This window comes from Hibiscus syriacus, unplaced genomic scaffold (assembly GCF_006381635.1).
Source record: "Hibiscus syriacus cultivar Baekdansim isolate YM2019G1 unplaced genomic scaffold, ASM638163v2 tig00111594_pilon, whole genome shotgun sequence".
NCBI classification, from domain to species: domain Eukaryota; kingdom Viridiplantae; phylum Streptophyta; class Magnoliopsida; order Malvales; family Malvaceae; genus Hibiscus; species Hibiscus syriacus.
The window spans coordinates 124,812-149,397 of record NW_024063131.1 but is presented as its reverse complement, the minus strand read 5'-3'; the positions used below and the strand labels follow the sequence as shown (position 1 = coordinate 149,397).

Genomic DNA, 24,586 nt, shown 5'->3' with positions numbered 1-24,586 from the left:
CAAACCTTAGGCAGATTGCCCAACTATTCAAAACTAAACAATTCTCTTAGACATAAATCCTCTCTTATGTTCATTTGTTTAATCTGTTCTATTAAAAAAACATGTATGAGAAAAATTATCATCCTTGTATATAGTAGAAGGGGTTATAGAACTTTAAAGAGTATATACAATCCGATATATACAATATTTTTTGTCCTTTTTAAACTAATATTGTACAACATACATGTACACAAATACACAATCCCTTCCAAGAAACCATTTTCCCCCATTTTATGTAAAGCTAAGGGGGTGCTTTCTTTTACCCCACCAATGAAACAGAGTTCACACAGCAAGAACCTGCATTGCAGTTCCATAACATGGATACTTGTTCATCTTTACCAGTGTAGCATTTAGCATTTTCTTTGGCATGGTATGCAAGGAGGATGAGACCACAACCACCATAGAGCTTCTCGGCCACCGAAGAATAAGTAAGACCAATTTAAATAATTCCAGTATGTTTGTTTTAGTCAAAGCTTGTATCAAAAACCTGTAGAAACTGTTGCAACCTATATAGCATCGCTGATTACAACTAATCAGGTTTGGTGTACTCGAGCAGCATGTGTGGTGATCTATAAATCTTCACTAGGGTCCAGTAAAGGACCTCTTCGATTCCAAGCTCCCCCTCAGCTCTTGCAGCATATATATCTTCGCATATGGCTATCAACCTTCATTAAAACAGGATAAACAGATGTTGGTGAAATAAGAAACAAATTAAAAAGTGCTCGTGCTTTCATTGTTGACCCTTCAATGGGTATGGAATTTTATCATCGCTTTGCTTACAAGGATGCTTCTTGATTTTGGAAAAATAAAAAGAAAAAAATGATTACCTGTCACAGGAAGGCAAGTTTTCATATGGTATTCTCATTCTTAGATCAGAGCATTGAAGCCTGATAAACCTGCCGACAGCGAGCACAAAAGTTATGTAGAGACCCCAAATGCTGAACTTGCTTAGCGTGTCTCCAAGAATGCCCTCTGTTGTAGTATTGCATTATTAATCAGTATAATAATGAAAATCATAAAAAATTTATCAATAAACATAAAACATAGAAACAGCTTTTGAGAGCTAACGTGGTGGTGTTTCTTCAGATACTACGGTGGCCATAGGTCCTTTGAAACCTCCACTGCTAACAAGCGCAGATGAATTGATAATATGGAAGGACCACCAATCAAAAGTGGCTCGATTGATTACAAGTTCTGCACTCACTGATCTAGCAACTGAGTTAACCTGCAGAAATAGGTTTAATACGTCAATAATAGATTATTAACTTTTATGTGCCTCTTTATCACTACCTTTAGTTTAGTCTCTTTCCTGATAGACTGAAAGGTCAATGGCTTAAAATGAAGTAATGATAACACTTTCACTGATATGATTAGAAAAGAAATGCTAACAGTGAGAAACAGTACTAAATTAAGTATCATATATGGAAGGGAAGGAGAGGAAGAGAAATAAAACCCAAATTGGAAGTGGAGTGTACCTCTGACTCGAAAGTTCTGACTTCACCAGAACCGGTAACACGGAAATATCTCGGATAAAGATTATGTATCCTAAAGCTGTTTGTAGAACCATTGAGAACCATTTGGATGTCAGATGGTTCTGGAAGATCCTTAGGATCAAGAGGATTACTAAATTTCACAATTTCTTTGCCTTTCGGTCGTTCCCTTGACAGCAGCCAAGTATAAGTGATATCCATGTCCATATTCCAGTCAAGGGACTGAATAAATCTTCTTTGAACCACATCAGGGACAAGCCACAACGTACTTGCATCAGCTTGGCAGCATATCAATTGTATGTCGTTCTTATTGTAGGTGTCCAAAAAGTTTAGGGGATCAAGATTAGCATCAGAATTGAGCTTATCCCATGGAATCTTTTCACAAAGGGTTGTCTGATACAAGGTCAACCTTCCACTAACAGTACTGATGTCTATTTGAAAACTTGCATCTTTGATGGGGTTTGCAATATTTGTCGGGTTGCCACTGCTATACATCTGGCAGAACAAAACAAAATAAGTTTATAGAAGGATCAAGATATAGAATGCTCATTCCACGTAATTACAAGTAACAATTTACTTAGATGTTCATAGTTGCACGACTTATAGTAAAATCATTAATGATGTTCACAGCCTCCGTAAGTACCTTGGTTTTTAAGCCTAGGTGCAAGGCGCAGGCACGCGCCTTTCATATGCGAGGCGCATCGTTTGTACTATATAATATAAATCAAACTAATACTTTGACAACACACTAATACTTTGTAGTGCAAACACAACTACTAAAACTTGAATTTCTTAGAGAGAATAAACCTTTTTTTTACTACTGAAGAGTGACTATTTTGTAATTTATTGATAATTATAACGGAAGAGTGACTATTTTGCTTAACCTAGCTATCTCCTTTTTGTTTTTTTCAAGTGTCGTTTCTCCTTCTATACAGTTAGATGCATGCATCAGTCAAAATAGAGATGTGAGCTAGTTCCTCGTCTAATTCAAAACATTTAATCCTATTGTTAAATGCAGCACGTCTAATTCAATGCATTTAATCCTACTGTTAAATGCAGCAAGTCTAATTCAATGCATTATCTTGCTGTTAAATGCAGCACATCTATCCATGCATTATAGCTGTTAACCTCATCACTCTTCACTATAAAATTCATTTGATTGTACTGTTTCAATATTGCTTTCATCTTCTTCTCTGCTATTTCAATACCCCAATTTTCCTTTCCTCTCCTTCCCTTTATCAAAATGTCGATTAAAAGAGAAACCCTAACCAGTGATTACCAGCAGCCACCACCAAAGGATTCAACCAAAGACAGATTTTGTAAGTTAGGGTTTTAACCCCAGAAGCTCCAGTCGCTGCGCCCGGCACCTAAAGCCCGGAGGCGCGCGCCTCTTGTATCTCGCCTCGCGCCTAAGCGCGCATTTTAAAACCAAGGTAAGTACAATACCAATGTTATTGCTTTCGGTAAGACAATTGTAACATGTTATATTGTCAACACTTCACAAGCTTCAAAGGAAAGATACAAATACGTTCAAGAAATGTAACCTAATTGGAACAGGGGAATCATGATTGTACATCCTAACTCAAAAGAACTGTAAAAGCAAGGAACAGCCGATCTTACCTATAATGATCTAGTTTAAAAAAGGAACACAAATTATTGATGGCAGGTCAAATCATAATACCAAAATTTCTTTGCAATATGTTCATATGCATTTTCACATTAGCACATCCATATATGATAAAATGCTATTTCCTGACAACATTTGTGCACTCAAGAGATTAGTGGTAAATACATAAACGATTGTAGAGTTGTTTTAAAATGTTCAATGCAGAACATTGCCAACTCAAGTGTTTGTCTTACATATTCAGTGGTCCGGGCACCTAAAAAATGCATACACATAATTCGCTATTCATGCCGAAAATTATGAAGGAAACAGATCTTGGCATACGAGAACGAGAAAGAATAAGAAATTGCCAATAATAAAATTGAATCCCTTCTAAGAAGTGTTTTCAAATGGTTTCTAGGTAATAAGTACTGCACATTGAAAAATATATATTGCAAATCATATATCTGGTTATGAAGCCCTTACCAGCATCGGAGCCCAGATAACACAAATTAAGATAAATAACAGACATATCCCATTGCAGCATTTGGTCATTTTTGTTTGCTTTTCTCCCTGTTTGTGCTGAGCTCTATTCAACAGATTATCGCATTTGACAAGGTACAGACTTGCATTTATGTCTTCCAGCTAAGAAGAAAGCAACAAGTCAGTTCTAAAAATCAATGATAAATAATTTAATCAAAGAATCCTTGCTTACAGCTTAGTAAAACTCAAAATAAAAAAACTATTCTATATAGGTACTACAAAAATCAAGAAAAACTAATAATAAAAGAAACTATGGGCTTACTTTGAGCCAGTCATACATGGTCAAAGATGTTGTTGTGCATGACCAGTCAAGTACACATCGTAATTCATAAAGGAATGGTAGAGCCCGATAAAACCTATAGCTCAAGTAATTAATTCGCGAAACCTCGCTCGTCAAAAACTGTCGAAACAAGGTGCTTTTATGAGGAATTCCATGTCGGATTTGTACAGCCTGAAGGGCTAGAGAAATCGATTTAGCAAGAAATATTGCACGCAGTGCTAGCAGTCCAGCATGCTGGTCAGAAGGTTTCATCTTCCAAGCATACTCTGTAGTTGAATACGTGAAGAGAACGAAGTTGAAAAGGTAGAAAATAACTTTTGCAGTTGCAAATGAACAGAGATAAAGTATGCGATCAACAACAATCAAGAAAAATATGATCTGCATAAAAGAATTTGACACAGTTAGGATTAGATGATAACATACATATCCCACAGCCCAAGTAAGAACGCAAGGAAATGACAAAAATACTCGAGCAAAGTTAAAAAACTTACGATTAAGATAATTACAAACTCAATAGGAAATTGATCTTCTAGTTGATAAACATCAAGCAACTCACTGTTGTGCTTTATGACAGATTGGTAAAACATTGCAACTAGGAAAAACACAGTCATGTCTGCAACAAATATGTAAGCATACAGATCAAATTCCCTTTTTCCACCACCAATTACAGATAGTATTTGGTATGGGAATCCCATTGCTTCTACCAACCGAGCACCCTGTGCCTCAAGAATTTCTTTCGCCACATCATTTGCTGGAGTTAGTGACTTGTACCAATCTGCTGAGGTACATCCTGTCAAGGGAGATGCATACACTACCTCAAAAACAACTAAAGCAACATTTGGGTTTTCACGGCTTCTTTCAATGCTTTGAACCTGAACCCTACTAGCAAATGGGCAATCATGTGGTATTGTTTGAGTACATCTCTCATCATGAACTAGTCTGAGCAGATGGTTCATTCCAGACTCAACCCTTTCTGGCTGAATCCCATCCTCTGGCCACAAATGAACATCCACTGAAACTTGAATAAAGTATGGAGGAGTTTCTGCTTCCTGTATCAATGATTTCCAGTACCACCAAAAGCTTCTAATTACCAATTTTGCCATATTTATTACATACTGAAACAACTGTGATACCCTTTCGCTCCAGCTATAGTTCACATGAATCTCTTTTCCATAAGGAGAACTCCTAAGGAAGTGAAAGTCAGTAGAGAACTTCCATTCACCATCTTTTGCACTTATAGAGCTTTGTAAGAGGGTAAATAAGTACACAAGAAATAGAGGCAACGAACTCACAACAAATGATGATTTGATTTCATAAGCAGGAAATCCTATTTCACGGAGCAGGTCTGAAACAATACTCAGTCCACAATGCTGGATTACAATTTGATAAAGATACTGAAGCAACATATATACTTCTGTGTAAATCAGCATAACAACCCAGAAGATATAAGTGGGGCCCGTATTCACACATAGAGCATACAAGAAAAGAGCTGCAAGATACACCATAGATAGCAAACTGAAGTTCCATAGAAAGGCGAGGACAAACAAACAGTAGCACACAACATCAATATTTGACCACATTTGGGACCATATATGCCGTAAGATCAGCCCCAGCTGCAAACTCGTGGCATCAGAACTTTTATCAGATTGCAGGGAAGACGAGCGGTTCAAATGGGTATTCTGCATATTTTGACCCTCCATCTCATCAAATGCCTCATCCTCAGCAGACGAATGCTCGTTCATATCAGATTCTTCCGGTGCAATGTTCAAGAAACTTACAAGGTTATTAACAGCCTGATTTCCGATAGATTGTACCTGGGAGACACCATCACTGAGGAGGTGTACTGCAGAAACCAAAGGATTTTCCTTTTCTTGTTTTTTCCTACTTTTCTCTGGATCTAAAAAAGCACTATCAGCATAAGATTCAATTTCGGTGATCTCACACGATGCATATTCCATTGAATTCTTTGGAGATTCCACTACTTCAGGAATTTCACCCTTCATATGTGCAGCAAAGGCATGTGCTTCAGGGGGGAACACTGAATCCTGTTTAATAACTTGTTCTTGCTTCCAAACAGTGCCTTCTCCTTTGTCCATTGGCCCAGCATCCCTATTTGAAGTAAGAGAAGTTCGCCTCCGTAGCCCTTCACCGCCAGGAGAAACATTACTAAGAGTTGCAACCGAATTCATGCTACGAAAATTTATTTGTAAGTTAAGCATCTCAGATTTCATCTTCTCCACTTGCAAGTTGCGCTGATGTTTCTTCTCCTCAGCTTCACGAATCTGTTGTAACTGTGCAGTTTTGCATGCAGCCTTTTTCTCTTGCTCACGTACAATAGCACTAATTTGCTCTGCTTCGAGATATCGTGACACGTAATCAGACTCGTGGGAGGAAAACATATAGGACTTAAGTGATACCAATATAAATATGACAATCTCAACAAGTGCAGATCTGGACGTAATTCGAAACCCATAGTCATACTTGTAAAATCCAATGACTTCATAAATGTAGCTCACAGTATTGCACTTCCCAGAACTAAACTCCCCTACAAAAGGTGATTGGTAAGCAAGAGAAAGAACAATGACCACAAAGTTGTAGATACGCAAGAACTTGAATATTTTATTCTTCTTCTTGAGAATTTCAAGCCTCATCCGGAAAAAAACAAGAGCAAAAGCAAGATAACCAAGGTGCAGAATATCAAACTCCAGAGTTCCAGTAATCAAAATCAACACAAGGACAAGGTCTAATAGATGGCAATAACAATAAAGCCTAATATAGTCAAGAAAGGTCCACATGCTTTTGGTTTCAAAAGAGAGATCTCGCCAAACAAAAGAATTTTCACGTTGAGACAGGATTTGCCAGTACGTTGATGACCCAGATAAACCAGACAAGAGATCTGCACGAAGCTTGAAGCAAGCCAGAAGAAATACCAAAAAATAGCTGATAAGCATTCGGGGGTCATCAATGATCAGTCCTGTAGGAAAAAAGGGAAATTAGGAGCAGATTAGTCTGAACATACTTTAAAGTGCACATACAATAAAAATGAACAATGAATAGATAGATAAACATGAATCACTGACAGACAGGCATAACACGAACTCTTCCGAGCATAAGCCGATTTAAGCTAAGCTGGAAAGCAGTCTAAAAATTGATCAAACAACCATATCAAATGTACCACTTCTTTTAGACAGAAAAAGGATAAAAACATGGCCTTGAAACATGATGATGCCAAAATAAGATTCATTAAGATAGTCAAATTTTCTTCTCCCCATCGAAAGCTAAGTTTAAGCCGGGCAGTTAAGTAATAAGCAGATTAAAAGAGAAATACCCAGCCAACAGCTCCTGCAGTACTGAAAATATGAAGCTGAGCTTTTCCAGCAGTCATGGCAACGTATTTCAGACTGACTTGGTTGATTCAGAGGAAACATACTCTTCCAGATGGCAAAATACTCGAGGATGAGAACCAAAGCAAACAAGAAGACAAGAACTGGCCATAATTTTTGTGTAATCTGCCGATTCAAAACAATACAAACAGCAAGCACTGCAATATATAGAATAGAGATGGCATTCAACAAAGCAAAACTTGCGAGAAGCAAAGCAATCATGTTAATCTCAAGGCCATAAAGGCTAAACATGTTCTCGATCCAGAATTTGAAATATATTTTTAAGAGAGCCTTCTGTGTTTCAAATCTCTCTTTCTTTAATGCAAGGATGCGCTTCTTGTTCCACTTATGACTCTCCTTGGTGCTTCCCCAGAAATATCCAAATGAAAATTTTCTCACATTATTAACCTCAGAACTTCCTGCTCTGGAGGATATAGGATGAGGTGCTTGAGAAAAAGAAGAGTTCAAAGATGACCATGAATTGCTTGCTACAACACTGTCTTGTCTTATAGGTCCTACCCCAACACTAGAAGATGGTTCATCTTCCCCATTAGACATGAAGCCCTTGGTGAAAGTATCCTCCGCTGATAAAAATAAAGGACATGGCTCTTCCCATTTGTCTTTGTTTGAAATACCATTTGGCATATTATCCATCCACCGGAAGACATTGTATTGAAGGATGCATGCAGCAATTACCAGCACCTTTCCCCTCAAGCCCGATTCTATACCCCAAAATCCTGGCTCATACACATGAATACCCAAAAAGTGTGACAAAACAGAATGCTTTTGCCCTGGAAACATTCCAGCTTGTTTACCCCACATCTGAAAAAGATACTCTGTTGTCACCAGAAATCCTGTATAAACTAAGAATGATTTGGATGGGATCAGAGAAACCTTAGGTAAAGTTGAACATATGACAAGGCCAAGTAGATATAAGAATCCAAAAGCACAAATAGGAGACAAAGATGCATAGAATAATGAGACAAACAGGATCTTCTGGCTGTGCAAAATCAGAAACCGCTTGGTGAAGCCAAGAATACCAGAACCTAAAGGATTGGGACAATGAGTTCTGTTGAACTTGCTCTGCCTCCTTTCATAGCTATAAAGTTGCATCACAATTAGAACAGCTAGAGATTGCCAAATATTATCCAACAACGAAGCTTCAAGGTCACAACCCAAATAAAAATAAAGATCTATAAACCCAGAGAGCCAAATCTTAAAGCTGGTAAAAACACTTAAGCTATAAACAAAAATGAACACCATGATTGCATATATTTTTAATGGAAACCATAGACGTCTTTTCGTTCTCTCAACAAGTTGTCTTCCGATAATCCAAACAAGGAGAAGGAAGATGTATCCAAATGATATATAGTTGGGTATCACCATGTAAACTGTAAGAAGAATGGTCATCAAAGCAATGTAAGTTCCACTTGATCGATATATTGATAAAAACTTCTGCCCAATTTCGCTAAGGAATGATGCTATCCTCCTCTCTGAATAACATCAAACAAATAATTACAAAAACGATGTCAATAGAGCTGCAATGGTAGAAGGTAATCGAAATATTGGTAGACACGTTCGTAGCAGCAAAAAAAATATGGCCTAATGCTATCATGAATATTCCTATAAGTCCAATTTCATGAGAAATCAGTCATCTCATAAGTGCCTTATGTTCAGGTAAAAATCAGCTAGAAAATAATAGAAAAGCATTTAAAATCATATTTAGATCTGTAAAACCCGCATATCATAATGGGATGAGACCAACTTGTTCTAGTTTTAGTTTGCTACAATGTTTGAATGAAATGTAAAGCATGAAATCAATTGAATAAATTGTTTTCTACTTAGATTACAACTACAGACATAAGATAGGCAATTTTACTACTTAGTTTTTTACACCCAATGCACATAATATTTCAGCATTTACTTAGATAAGGAAAAAAAAGAGTGACTAAATATTAAAATAATTTTAGCATTTGTAACTGATAGCGGAGGGTTTTTCTTTTTCAAGTTTTACAGTTAAATTTGGATAGAAACTTTGACATGCGTAAAGATTATACCATATGAAGGATTATCATGGCAGTAGGATGTGCTTGGGGATGCATAGACTGACAAGAGGACAGACTTGTTCAGACCAGCTCTCAAGATGCTAAACCCAACAGGGGGGCTAGGGGTGTGTTGCACAATTGCTGAGAATGAAAAGAGCATCTCAAACCCATGGTTATGAATTGCACAGAAGCAGCAAGCAAAGCTATTTCCAGAAAGTTCAATGAAATGCTATGTTTAAGGAGACCTGCACAAATTCAGAGAAGATTGTTTACTTTCTTTCGCTTTACCGCGCAAGAGTTTCATTTTAAGTAAACAACCTAAAAGCATCAAGAAAGTTCATTAATAACCACAGCTATATCATACAAATCAACTTAAATGACCTAAAACAAATACATACCTAACTGTGACATGATTTCCAAAATTATGGAGCCTTTTTGCTCCAAAGCATTAGAGATCAAATCAATCTGAAGAAGATACAATAATGCAAAGTGAGCTTCACAAAGGAGAATCAGAGACTGGCGTATCTTCCTGCTGATGTTGTGGCTCAAAAGATAGATCAAAAAGAAAACCACTGAAGCAGAGATAAAAATATGAAGCCATTTAGAGAAACTGCCATGTATAAACTCACATTAATAATACAAATTTGCACTTGCTTTTATGAACTGTGGAAGAACAATGGAAAGCAAGGTCTTATGTTAAAGGTAAAATTATAATTATGTGTAGAAATCATAGTAATTCTCTGTAATCTTATTATTTTCAATAGGACAAATTACATCTTTATATATAAATTATCTCTTTGAAGTAGGAAACACTTAAGAAAGGAAAGATACTAATCCTAGGATGTGATCCCTTAAAATATGGGATTGTATTAATATATTTATAGAATCCCTTAACTAAAGGAATGAAATCAAATCATAACAAATCATATCTCTATAATTCCTACACTCCCCCTCAAGCTGGAGAATATACATTGTATAATCCCAACTTGAATAGGAATTTATTGAAAACAGGCTTTGGCAAAGCCTTAGTCAGAATGTCTGCAACTTGTTCTTCTGAAGGAATGTATGAAAGTGTGGCTGTCTTTTTGTTAACTTGATCAGCAATAAAATGCCTATTAATCTCAACATGCTTTGTCCGATCATGTTGAACTGGGTTCTTGGCAATTTGAATAGTAGATTGATTATCACACAAAACTTCAAAGTGATCTCTTGATTAGTGACAAGTTCTTTTAGTAGTTTAAGTAGCCAAATTCCTTCGCATATTCCCAATGCTTATGCTCTGAATTCAGCTTTAGCACTACTTCTTGAAACGACAGATTGTTTCTTACTTCTCCAAGTTGTAAGGTTTTCCCAAACAAAGATGCAGTAGCCACTAGTGGATCTCCTTTCAGTAAGGTATCCGGCCCAACTAGAGTCTGTAAAGATCTTAACAGTTCTGTCTTGTGTCTTCTTAAACATTAAACCGTGTTCTGGAGTTTTTTTCAAGTACTTGAGAATTCTATTTGCTGTTGCCATATGCTCTTCAGTAAAATTAGTCATGTGTTGACTTATCACATTTACAGGAAATGCTATATATGGCCTTGTCAAGGATAAATAAATTAGTTTCACAACTAATCTTTGAAATTTCTCTTTGTCTACTAAGGACCCATCTTCTTTGTTAAATTTCAAGCTTGCCTACATTGGTATATCATTCGGCTTACAACCAAAAAACCAGTTTCTTTGAGTAAATCAAGTACATATTTTCTTTGGTTGATCACAAGTCCTTCTTTTGACCTTGCCACCTCCATTCCTAGGAAATACCTTAGCTTTCCCAAGTCCTTGGTTTCGAATTCCTTATTTAACAACTTCTTCAAATTGCAAATCACTTCTTCATCATCTCCGGTAAGAATTATGTCGTCTACGTACACAATAGAAATAGCTTTCTTATTTGTAGAGGTTACCTTGATGAAAAGAGTATGATCGGCGAGGGACTGCTTGTAGCCGTTTTTTAGGATGACTTTAGTAAACCTCTCGAACCAAGCTCTGGGTGATTGTTTTAACCCGTATAGAGACTTGTTGAGCTTGCAAACCTTGTTGCTACCTTCAGCAGACTGTAAGCCAGGTGGCATTTTCATATAGACTTCTTCTTCTAGCTGGTTATTAAGAAAAGCGTTTTTTACATCAAGTTGATGTAATTGCCAATCGCAATTTACAGCCAAACTTAGGAGTACTCGAACAGTATTCAGCTTCGCCACAGGTGCAAAATTTTCTGTGAAATCTATCCCATATGTTTGCATAAAACCTCTGGCCACTAGTCTCGCTTTGTATCGTTGGATACTGCCATTAGAGTTATACTTTACAGGAAATATCCATTTACAACCAACAACCTTTTTTCCTTGAGGAAGGTCTGTAACAGTCCAAGTAGCATTTTTCTCTAGTGTAGAAATTTCCTCTTCAACAACCCTTCTTTATTTAGAATCCTTTAGAGCTTCAGTTATGCTTGTGGGAACCTGTTCTTTATCCAAGGTTGCTATAAATGCTTGAAAAGAAGGCATCAAAGAATTATAACCAGCAAATTTTTCAATAGGATGCTTGGTGCACTGTCTAACCCCTTTTCTAATAGCAATAGGGAAGTCATCTATAGTAGAAGTAGACTTACTGATTTCTTCTTCTATTTCGGCAGCTGGACCCAAATCCAATTCTCGGCAAGAATCAAATTGCAAAACAGCCTCAGGAATATGTTTTCTTTTCCTTGTATAGAAACGAAGTTGTTTGATTTGTGTTGTTTGTGGAAGATTTTGAATGGGAGTAGGTGTATTTTCAAGAAAGGTATTTAAAGTGGGTATGGGTGAAGTAGTGATAGGTACTACAGGTGGATCAATGGGAATAGTTACGGGTGACAAATCTATAGGTAAAGATAAGGATGATGGCAATTCTGAAGGTTGAGAATGAAAAGTGGGTGGAGATACCTGACACGGCTGAAAATCCCTCCATGTCTCCCCCTGAATTTCAGCCCGAGTGAAAAAGGGATCCTACTCATAAAAAGTGATATCCATAGTGGTGAAAAATCTTTTAGAAGGAGGATGATAGCATTTATAACCCTTCTTGAGTGAAGAATACCCAACCAATACACACTTTATAGACTTGGGATCTAACTTGGACTTATTAGTAGCAATGTTTTGGATAAAAACAGTACAACCAAAGATTTTAAGAGGTAGAATGGTGGATATATGTTTAAAATGTGGAAAGTATTGCAAAAATATAGATTGAGGTGTTTTAAAGTGTAAATTCTTACTAGGCATTCCGTTGATTAAATATGTGACAGTTAATAAGGCTTCCCCCCACAAATATTTTGGAAAATTAGTGGTAAATAGAAGTGAACGAGTAACTTCAAGGAGGTGTCTATTTTTCCTTTCGGCAACGCCGTTTTGCTATAGGGTTCCAACACAAGAACTAAGCTGAACTATACCCTTTTCCCTGAAAAAAACACCCAAAGACTAGCAAAAAATTCACTGCCGTTATCAGATATAAAGAGCTGGATTTTGGTTCTAAATTGAGTGAGAACCATGTTATAAAATTGGGCAAAAACACCAGCAATTTCGGATTTATCTTTGAGCAAATAAGTCCAAGTTATCCTACTGTGATCATCAATAAAAGTGATAAACCACTTACAATTATCAACATTCTTCACCCGAGAAGGGCCCCAAATATCACTGTGGATCAAGGCAAAAGGTGAGAAGGCTTGTAGTTAGAAGGAGAATAAGATGATTTAGTGTGTTTAGCAAGAAAGCAAACTTTGCAAGAAAAAGTTGGCTTTTTATTAATGAATAGAGCAGGAAACAACTTTGCAAGATAATGGAAACTAGGATGTCCTAAACGAAAGTGCCATAGCATAACGGTATCATTTTGTTCTAAAGCAGTCAACGATTTAGAGATCTCGGTTGTAGTAGTTGAAGGGAGGATGTAGAGGCCATTCTGCAAGCTGGCTTACCAATCATCTTCTTCGAGTTCAGTGCCTGCAAAGTACAGTCAATATCAGTAAAAATTGCAGAGCAGTGCAAGTCGATGGAAAGCTTACGAACTGAAATGAGATTGCAAGCCATAGTTGGTACAAAGAGAACATTTTTAAGTGTCATATGTTCATTGAGAACCACAGTGCCATGACCTTCTATTTTGCACATGGAACCATCAGCCGTTTTGACTGCCTTACCGACGTTTGGGAAAAAATTATAAAACAACTCCTTGTTACCAGTCATATGATCCGTTGTACCAGAATCGAGGATCCAATTAGAAGTCAACTGAGAGGATAAAAAAGCTGTAGGATAAGGGTTACCTTCTGGTTCTTTTATGACCAGATTACTCTCATAAGGCCCCTGAAACTTTTCAAACAGTTTCTGAAGTTCATCAATCTGTTCTTTGGTGAAACGAGTGACAGAGTTGGCAGCGACTAGGCTAGATTTATTATCTTGAGAGGTCTTGGACTTCCAGTCCTGAGGTTTACCATGAATCTTCCAACATTTCTCTTTGGAGTGGCCGAGCTTTTTGCAATGTTCACACCAAGGTCTCCCCCGTTTCGAAGTATTAGATGATTGATGAGTAAGGCAGATCCTTCAGGAGTGGAATATGGTTCATTAGGCAACATCACACACCGACGACTTTCTTCCTTCTTGACAATAGCGAAAGCCTCTCAAAGGGAGGGAATAGGGGAAATAGCCAGTACTCGGCCACGAACCTCGTTCAATTCCTTGTTTAAGCCTTGGAGAAATTGAAAAAGTCTTCGCTGAGTTACAATTTTCTGGTAAAGGGTAGCATCTCTTGGATCTGCCCAATCATGTTGTGGATACAAATCTAATTGTTGCCAAAGGCCAATTAAGGTATTGTAGTAGAGAGTGACAGGCATGGTTCCCTGTTTAAGAGTGGCTGCTTGATCTTCAATGTGATATAACTCGGCAATATTATCAGTGCTAGAGTATGTTTCGCAGACTGCACTCCAGATTTCAGCGGCTGTGTTTTATAGAAGAAAATTTCTGCTGATACTCGGGATCATGGAATTGAGGAGCCAAGTCATAACCTGACCATTGTCACGCATCCACTTAGAAAAAACATTGTCAGTCGTAGCAGGCTTCTGGATTTCACCAATAACATAGCCCAATCTTTCTGTCTAAGAGAAAAATCTTAACCGATTGGGACCATTCAAGAAAGTTTTTAACATTCAATCGATGGCATGTAATAACCAGACCGGATGAATTTGTTTGAGTGTTAGAATCAGAAAGATTTTCTGGATTTGAAATGATCTCCTGAGTTAACGAAGGAGATGTAGGAGAAGAAGTTACGGACATGGTCTAGGTTGGAAAGAAATCGTAACCTAAGCTCTAAAGTAGGAAATACTTAAGAAAGGAAAGATACTAATCCTAGGATGTGATCCCTTAAAATAAGGGATTGCATAAACATATTTACAGAATCCCTTAACTAAAGGAATGAAATCAAATCATAATAATTTTTTTTTGATAGGAATAGGAGGTCTCGTTAAAAACCTCCCTCATCGTTGCCTCTAAAGAGGAGACAACAAAATGAAGGAGGAAAAGAGTACCTCAATTTATTAATAACCCGGAATTACATAAGATACACTTTACACTATAAACCTCCTAACAGAACAGAACATAACATATCTAAAGCTAAAAGCGATCAACCTATTCCCTCCTTAGCTAGCTTGTCCGACTCCCAATTACAGCTCCTAGGTATCCATCTAACCATAATGTCCTTAGCAGAGAAGGCACAAATGTCCCCAACGAGGGACCTGAAAAAAGAAGGGGCAGTAAAAGGCCTCAAAATCCATTCCACTACCGATGAACAATCACTCTCTAACACTAGTCTTCCTCTCGCCGCCATTGGGAAGAAAGAAATAAATCAATTCCCTCTTTAATTGCTTTCAACTCAGCCAACATAGGAGGACCTGGTCCCACAACAGTAGAAAAAGAGATAAAATCAGAGCCATTCGAGTCTTTAAGAATTCCTCCTATTCCTCCCTGTAAGCCATCAATTCTTACCGCCCCGAAAATCAAATCATAACAAATCATATCTCTATAATTCCTACATCATGCTCAAGCAAGGACTAGAACAAACAAGGTTTAATAGAACATACAATACACAGCATGGATAAGTCCAGGTTTCATTGCAATGATAAATATCAGTGCAATCATGATAGCTCGAGAACATTTGCGTAGTCCCCATGCAATTGTAGCCACAATGAACACCTTGGTCTCCCCATCCACTGCAAATAAAGGGCATAAGGAAGTGATATATAGATTAAAGTGGATAAGAGAAGTCTAAAGCAATGCCAGATATAACAAAATAAAGCATGACGAAATAATGAGTTTTATGTGCTGTCAGGAAGACAAGATCGAAATTAAATCTTAAAGCTGAAACAAAAAACTAACTCCTCAAACTCACTGTTGTAAAATAGAAATCTAACTCCATAAATGCACAACCCTAGAAATATATCTCTCCAATGTAATTCTAATAGTCTAAAGCCAACCTAGTGATGGTCCCCAAAATGCAGATGCCAAGAAAAAGGTACATAGAACTCAGAATATACAATTCATACCTTCAACAGCAGAGTTGTTGCTTGATGATAGTGCATTCTCATCAGATAAATAGAAGAAAACTGAATTATTTACAAGATTACCCAATGCAACCAAAATTCCAAGACAAAATTGTGCAAGCAAAAAAAATCCAGGTATGGGATAATGCCAAAACCCAACCATCTCCCAAATTTCCATATCCTGCACAAGCACTTATATTGATCAAAACATAAGAAAAAATTTGAACCATTTTAATTTATGAAAAAAGAAGAATTTACACACTCCAAAGAAAGGAGTACCTTCCCAAAATTCCTATTCAAGAATGCAAATGCCACGTTGAATATATAGGTGCTAACAGCCCACAAAAGAATGAAGACAAGGAGAAGTCCATTTAAGCGATGCAAACGAGATAGGGAAGGGAAGGCATAAACAATGTAGCCAACATATGCCAGTAACCCAAAAGCACATATACTAGCAAAATGAAAACTCCAAAAAGAAAGAGCAAACAAGGATACCTGTAAAAATTTCCATTGACAAGTTAGACAATTTACATATCAACCTTAATATTGATAAAATATAAAAAGACCCATGAGAATATAGCAACATTTGGTAAAAGGTAGCAATCATACTGGAAAACCGTAAGTGAAAAAGTTGATGGTGAATGTCCGGAAAGCTGTTCGTCGTAGTAAAACATTGGTATGCCTTACACCGGAACTGGAGAATTGGAATAACTCATTAACAAACTGAAAACAACCTATTATTTAAAGCATGAATTTTTCTTTTTTCTAAAAAAGAATAGAAGCACAAATGATACATGAACATCTTGTGCAATGTATCAAGATCCAAAAAAAACATGATGGTGAAAACATCAGTACATATAATAAATCCAGGAGAACAGGAAAATGAGATGTAATTGAGTGCTGGCAATTAAAATACACAATTGTTGCTTCTCATTCTGCCAAATATTATTGTGTAAAGTAGCCAATTCATTATTTTGAATCAGAAAACTTGATCTTGTATCCTCCCACTACAACTTCTTTTCAGGACAACTCAATCAAAAAGAGAGAAACTTGCCCAAAATAGTAAAGCAGCATACCTAGTTAGTTGGATTAATAAGCAACTTCTAGATTAACTAAATCTATGAACAAATCAAGTACCCTAGAGTTTGAAATTTATGGTGTGCAGAATATTTGTCTTTCATTTTAAGAATTCAAAGTATATAACAATGAAGTATGTTACCTTGATTCACGAATGAAAAATGAATGCTTTGAAGGAAGCAGTTTCTCTGTCAAGTTACTGTCTCGCATGGACATGATAAAATCCATTTCCTCCAAATCACATTTGACATATGATAGCTGCAGTACAAGTTGGAATGTTTAAATAGCGGAAATAGACAACAAGGCATAAGCAGCACAGAAATATTTAAAAGGCCAAAATAGAAGGCAAATAACAAATATTTTTTCAAAATATTGTTATATTATGTGGTACGGGAAAACCCAAACTTCAGGTAACCGTTAGCATATCTGTATAATTGCTAAACAAAACTTAACACTAATGGTAAAATTAGAACATGTATTAAGCATATGGGGGAGCTGCTCAAATCTTGTTCTCCGTTATATTCTTAGTAATTATAATTTGACGTGTCAAAAACAATTAAGAACATAAATTATATAAACATGTGGTTTCCAACTTGGAAGTTCTCAAATTTTCAACAGCGACCTTACTGAAGTGAGGAAATTGAACAAAGTTTCCATCCATAATGTCATTAATGTCGTCAAACTCCAAAGGCTGGTTTGCATTTGAATAGTTCAGACCATCTTAAATTTGTTATATGGTGAAAAGACTAAATTAGATGGACAAATGTCGGACACAAGAAAGACTAGTCAATTTCATGGTATAAGATTCTAGGTTGAGAAAAGGGTGTTTTGCACTTCATTGAAAGATTCAGCTAGAATCTTAGAACAGAATCAGACCTATGGTAAGAAAACAAGTACGTACCATGATGTAAAAAAGTACAAGAGAAACAGCAGAGCAAATTTCAGTCCACTCAGATGTTGAACATATTTTGAATAGACCAACAAAATCAGCTATCCGCTGCAACATACTTGAGAACTCTACAGGGAGTTGATACACATAAAGGAAGAAAATGCTGAAGCCTGCGTAAAGCTGGAGAGCCTTCCACAACCTTGACAAGTACGAGAACATAAGCTAATAAAAGCATTAACAAATGATAAAAACAAATTCATTGACAAAGAAAATGAAATAGAACAATAGTCAGTGGTCTGCAAAGAGTCAAGAAGCTATCACCTGAATAGCCCCAGAAAATTGCTTGTCAAAGACCAATCCACTAGCCCAACACAACTACCAATGAAAAATGGCAGAGAAATCCAGGAGGGATGGCTAATTCCCACAACCAGCTGAACAGCAGGTAGAAGCAAACAGGAAGCAACTTTAAGATGGGAACCTTTCATGAAGTAAACCATGGAAATAATTCTATATCAGTTTCGATATAAATATAAATGTCTCAGGTAATTAGAAAAATAAAATAAATCTCATTGTAATTTGAAGTTCAGGAACTGAAGCAATAAGAAGATCAAGAAAGAAACGCTTTAAGATATTTTAAACTTTTCTATCTTTTACTCTAGTGTCAGAGACCGGAAAAGCACTGACTAACTGAAAACAGCACAGGCTTAATGGGCATTAGATTTCTATCTAAAGTTACAAAGTTGACTGCAACACAATTAAAAGGCACAATCATTTCTGTGGCAAACCAGTGAAATAGCAACCTACCAGACAGGCACATTATACATTATTAATTCATTCTGCACATACATTTGATTTTACCGCAGAGACACAACTCAATTACAGTAGAACTGTAATGCATAAAATACCGATAATTGGTGCAAGAAGAAAATGCAACATCCTATTTTATTACCAAATGAAAACCCACGACTAAAAATGAAAAGAACTTTTCATTGAATAAAAGGTAAAATAATGTTTATAGAAGTTCTAGTAGTAAGCTTTCAAGTAGGCTACAAGGGTAATTTACATCCTAGATCACAAAAACTTAACTTCAACTTTCATTTAGATCACAAACCTTTAGTTTAATCAAATTACTTCATTAAACTTTCATTATTAATTAGTCAAGTCACTTATGCTAACACTGTAAAATAATTTTAACGAAAAACTGAATTGGCACTTTTACATAACATATTTTTACATATCATTATCAAATAATGTTTAATTGACAATTCAAATATTTTTGTTAGAAATTTTAGTTCCTTTTTCTTTTTTGAATTTATTTAAATGAAAGGTAACAGAACATTATTTAAATTATCAATAAAACATTCTTTGATGATGATATGTGAAACATGTTAGTAAAAGTGCCGATTTCAGTTTTTTCGTTGGAATTATTTGACGGTAGTAGTATAAGTGACTTACTTTATTCATAATAAAGTTGAACGATGTAATTGGGTTAAATTGAAAGTTTGTGATCTAAATAAAGGTGAAAATTTAGTTCAGTGATCTAGAATGAAAATTTCCCTAGGTTACAGAGATCAATAATTGGACCTCCAATTCACAAGGTCCAAAAGTGCACAAGAAAAATGTTCCAATAGTCAAAAAGTTAGCTATCATTGATAAACAAAAAAAAAGGAGAATAAAAAGACTTCGCTACTGCTTTAGAAGAGGGACAATTGGGAGGAGTGTTAAACATGATTTAGTCATGAAAAAGTGAAAAAATCAGCCGTAGCTCATATCCTCTGCATGCAATGAGAAATCCTAAAGCATTCATATCAGGTTGCTAAACTGAGCCTGTTTTGTTTTGGGGGGAGGGGGGGGAGTACATAGTGCAACTCAACAGAAATAGAATAATAAGGAACACCTACAAACCTAAATGTTCAACAACTGTTAAGAAATCACCCCAACAAGAATACTGCCTTGCAACAAGACCAAATCTGTTCCCGTGTATATCAAGCAAAGCATCAACTGCCACTAGCAGTTGTGTGACCAAGAAATATATCACAGTGGGAGATTTCCAAGACTGGATTCTGCAAAAGCATACCCAAATAGCCAAGAAGTCAGAATATGCGGAAACACAGATGGGACAATAGAATTAGAGAAACAAAATATATTCTTACATCATAAAACCAATTAGCTTCATCCACCAAGCATTTCCTACACTTTGTTTATAACCTTCAACGGCCCATATAACAAGATATGCAGCTTGTGAAAGAAAGACAAGGAGGGAAAAAACGATGACAGGCCATAGTAACAAATATTTCCTCCTGAAACGGAATCCTACAGGAAAGTAACCCCACATTCCGTTATGAGTAATGACAACAACTTTAAATAAAGCAAATTTTCCCAGAAAATCTTCATTGGTTACCTATTTTGGGTGCAGTGTACTGAATAAGAAGGAAAGCTATCAAATCAACAAGAGAGATCAAACTCCAATTGAGCAACGCAGCTTCAAGAAAGAAAAGAACATGAAAAAAAACAATTAATTACTTCGATAGCAGAGAACATATGAAGTTTTCACTTTTCATGTGACTCTTAACTAAAAAATACATTCTACACTTGCCACCTTTTCAGGTTCCATAGTAAGGAAAATCGGATAATAAATTACATGCAGAATAAAAACGAAGACTGCATTATGAGCTGTGCCATAAGCTAATTTTAAACTAGGTTATCCAGGTATTAGATTTTGTAAGTTTCATAAAACTTGAAATGAATACATTTGATACCGGTCTAGTTCAAGATAGACCTATCCGAAAACAGATGTGAATACCCAAACAATAGATTAAATGAATTGAAGGTTGCATATAAATGCAAAGAGTAGTGTTCTCATCATGAACTTGTGAGCAGGAAACAAAATCCTTAATCTAGCACACCAGCTAGAATAAAATAAAAGGTCATTTAGACTCTCCTCAACTGCCTAACACATCCCTCATGGCAATTGGAGTAATTTCTTCATGGGATAGAATCCAGGAGTAAAATTTAATGTGGGCTACTAAATCATACTGATAGACAAACGCACCCAAAAACTTACCTCAAATAATACATGGATAAAGCAGATTCCAACACAAAACCAACATCATAAAAGGAATTGCTAATAAAAAAGAGAATATGGGACGAAGGAGGAGAAGAAGAAATGCTCAGTCTTTCATATCAATTTGTAAGGAGTGAAATTAAAGTAACGAGAACAAGAAACAAAGCATACCCGTCAGAAGCAGCAGAGGCAAGGCAAACCTAGCAAGAAAACTCCCACCCATGAGATTAGGACTTCAATTCCACCAACAACCAGATCGCTTCACAGAAAACGCAGAACCGGTTCATGGGTTTTCAGTTTTCATTAAAATCAGTGAAAACCCATTTCACGTCAAATTAAAAATTTCCTCCAACGTAATGAAAGAAGAAATTTTTGACTTGAAACCCGAAGAAACTTCGGGTGACGTGTTTTTGCAGTAAAAGAACGTATCAGAGGGAATAAAACAGAACTAGCTACGGTTTTCTAAGGACAAACTCTAATCATCAATATGACCTAAAGTGTGTAAATATTGAAAGAGAATAAATGATAAAAAATAAAAAGAAATAAAAAAAAAGTAAGATTATGAATATAAAAAGAGTAAATCGTATCATAGTTCATTCAATTATTACCAAAATTACAATGGGCCACCCAATTTCAAAACCTTATAAATAAGTCATTCAATTAATCGATTATCACAAATGAATCACTATCAGATCATGTGCCACCATACTAATCATCATGGGTCATCGTATATAGTGATCAATGAACCCAAAATTATACCATAAGATTTATTTTTATCCCATTCAATATATTGGATTAGATTCTTGAGAATCTCTCTTAAAAGTCATAAAATCACCTTAAAAACTTAAAACTTCTTGAATCTCGATATACATCATCCTTCACTAGATGGCCTTCTTCTCGAGATATGTTCTTTTTTCTCAACGAACACAACCTCTCCGTTATTTGGATTATCAAATATAGCCTTCAATCTTCAAGAAGCCCCAAAATGAATTTTTCCCGATTAATTGAATGACTCGTTTGTGGCTTTTTAAAATTTAATGAATATTTGTAATGTTATTAATAAGTGGTTGTTCAATCATAACCTTACTAATAATGAAATGACTTATGGTGTTATTTACTTAAGGGTAAAACAACTTAAATGACCTCTGCCACCCAACCCACTACGGGCTCATGTACCACATTATCGTGATCAACACAAACTTGTATACGAAAGAAACCAAATAAAAGACAAACAAGCATGTGAATTACTTGAGATTTTTATAAATATTTTCTTTATCGAAAGAAAGAGCTCCATAATTAAAACATTTTCCAAAATAAGGTAGGTTTCGACTTGCATTACTCCTTATACATTTCAAACAAAGTACCTTTAGACTCATAAAAGTAAATATACATGAATATGAGACCCAACAAAAGAATCTAGAGGTATACTCTAAAGCGGTGTCGGGGATTCCAATAGTGATGACGCTCCTAGCGGATATCCATTACTCCTAACTTGAGAAGGAAACATTTGAAAGAGTGAGCAAAAATGCTCAATAATGAACAAATGTTCCATAAGGTTCATATGGTATAAATTTATGTAAGCAAGTAAAAATAAATATGCACATAACTCATTTTATTCCGGCTTCGTAGTTAATACTTCCAAATAACACCCAAAATGATTATGATTGGGTGCTCCTGTGTGAGACACTCTAACCCTTCGGGGCTTCCATTTGAGTCACCCAAAATGATTATGATTAGGTGCTCTCGTAACACCCAACCACATAGGCTAACATGGATATTTTGAGTGCACATTAGATTCGAAGCAAATCGAACAAACAAAATCTAATCATGCGCACTAAGTGGAAACAAATACGAGTAAAAATCTGAGACACAATGTATCATAACAAGATTCCACAAAATCAGGCTATCAACAAACATACAATTAAACATTGCGAAGAAAACAAAATCATACAACATAGTTGTAAATTAGTCATTTTACATACCATAATTAATTCAACAATAAATACATAAATTAAGTTCACCATGAATCATTACTAATAGCCAATTAAACACATGCAAAGTTTTAGATCAATCGAACGCTAAACAGAAACCTAATTAAACAAGCAATTCTAAGGACCAAAACATACATAATGCAAAAGTACATACGAGCAGCAAACATGCAATTGACACTTCCATTATGTAATTAAGTTTATTTAAGGGTGATGAACCAAGTCTCGCCAAATTCCAATTTAAAATGAAGTACATACTATGGTGAAATTAAGACTTAGAAACACTTAAAACCTTTAAGGAACCAAATTTTACCCTTTTCACCTAGCAAACAACGAATGGATTGATTTTTTTTCACGGCGTATTGGTCCTTTGTAAAGAAGTAAGTTTTGGATCGATCCTTTAGGTAAGGGATCGATCCTTTCAGTTGAGGGATCGATCTTTTTTCTGGAAAATACAGATATTTCAGTTAAACATGCAAGAACAAGCCAAAAAAACTTCCATGCAATTGATCCTATGACCTATGAACATGCTTGAACATACTTTAACCAGTTAAAACATATCAAAACACATGTGTAGCATGCTTCATAACATCATTTAACACAACATACAATAATTTAGCATCAAAAGTCAAATAATGCATATAAGGTCAACTTTTACACAAGTCACATAACCATATTGTGCATTTTAAGTCATTTTGTATAAACTATGAACCTAGCACATTCTATAAACATATTGACACATGTCCAAACATACAAAACAACATTCCAAAGCAAATGGTAACAATTGAGTATTCAAACAACATAGCATCGAGAACACTTTCGCATACAACATTACTAAAGATCAAGATTATGCATGTAACACCCCAAATCCCAAGTTAAAAGTTTTGGGCTAATCTGAGTCGGCCTTGGATTAATTTCTAGCTTGTGGGAAGATTTGACCCAAGTTGAAGTGACTTTGGACTTTAATTTAGCCCAATAGTGAGCAAAGAGGGTGTTTTTAATATGTAGTAAGGATTAAAGGGACTAAGGAAGCAATTATACCCTTATTCAAAAATAACATTGAATTCCATTAAAATTGAGTGATATCACCGTCTGAGCAAGCCCATATTTTTCTTCATTGCCTTTATCTTTTTACAAGCTTTCATCACTTCTTCTTCTTCATCCTTCAAGTAAGATAGTTAAAGGAGGTAACTTGGTATCATTTCAACCCTAGCTCAGCTACACCAAGGTAAGAAACAAATCCAACATCTTTAAAGCTTTCATTTGAGCCCTCAACTCCACATTTTCACCATGGCAACCAATAACGGGTTTTTGTGGGGTTTAAGAGTTTTTAAGATTTCAGGTCGTTTTTAGTAATTTATAGGCTTAAGAAGTATATTGTGACAAAATTGTGTTCGTTACCATTGTATAATATTTATCGTAACAATGAAATTTCGTTACTATAATTAACTTATCACAATATTTCTTCACGAGAAGTATATTTTGTCATAACTAACTTATATTTAAACATCAAATATAAATGGTTTTTGTGACGAAAATATATAAGACAACAAAAATTATTTTGTCACGATTACTATTTCGTCATTAAATGTAAGTTACAAAGAC

General features: G+C 35.8%; 1 protein-coding gene across 1 annotated transcript; it reads right to left on the bottom strand.

Annotated features, from left to right (window-relative positions):
- Positions 1 to 129: 129 nt before the first annotated feature.
- Positions 130 to 21,466, bottom strand: LOC120165729 (piezo-type mechanosensitive ion channel homolog). The gene is given in 22 exon segments (XM_039175187.1): positions 130 to 704; positions 867 to 1,011; positions 1,108 to 1,264; positions 1,515 to 2,024; positions 3,619 to 3,777; positions 3,938 to 4,333; positions 4,447 to 6,929; positions 7,284 to 8,831; positions 9,396 to 9,578; positions 9,581 to 9,628; positions 9,782 to 9,955; positions 15,505 to 15,633; positions 15,967 to 16,144; positions 16,243 to 16,458; positions 16,573 to 16,657; positions 17,183 to 17,298; positions 17,942 to 18,128; positions 18,251 to 18,407; positions 19,835 to 19,992; positions 20,083 to 20,242; positions 20,331 to 20,411; positions 21,165 to 21,466. Coding segments are annotated over 22 exon segments (7,458 nt in total). The 5' UTR covers positions 21,217 to 21,466; the 3' UTR covers positions 130 to 568.
- Positions 21,467 to 24,586: the final 3,120 nt, after the last annotated feature.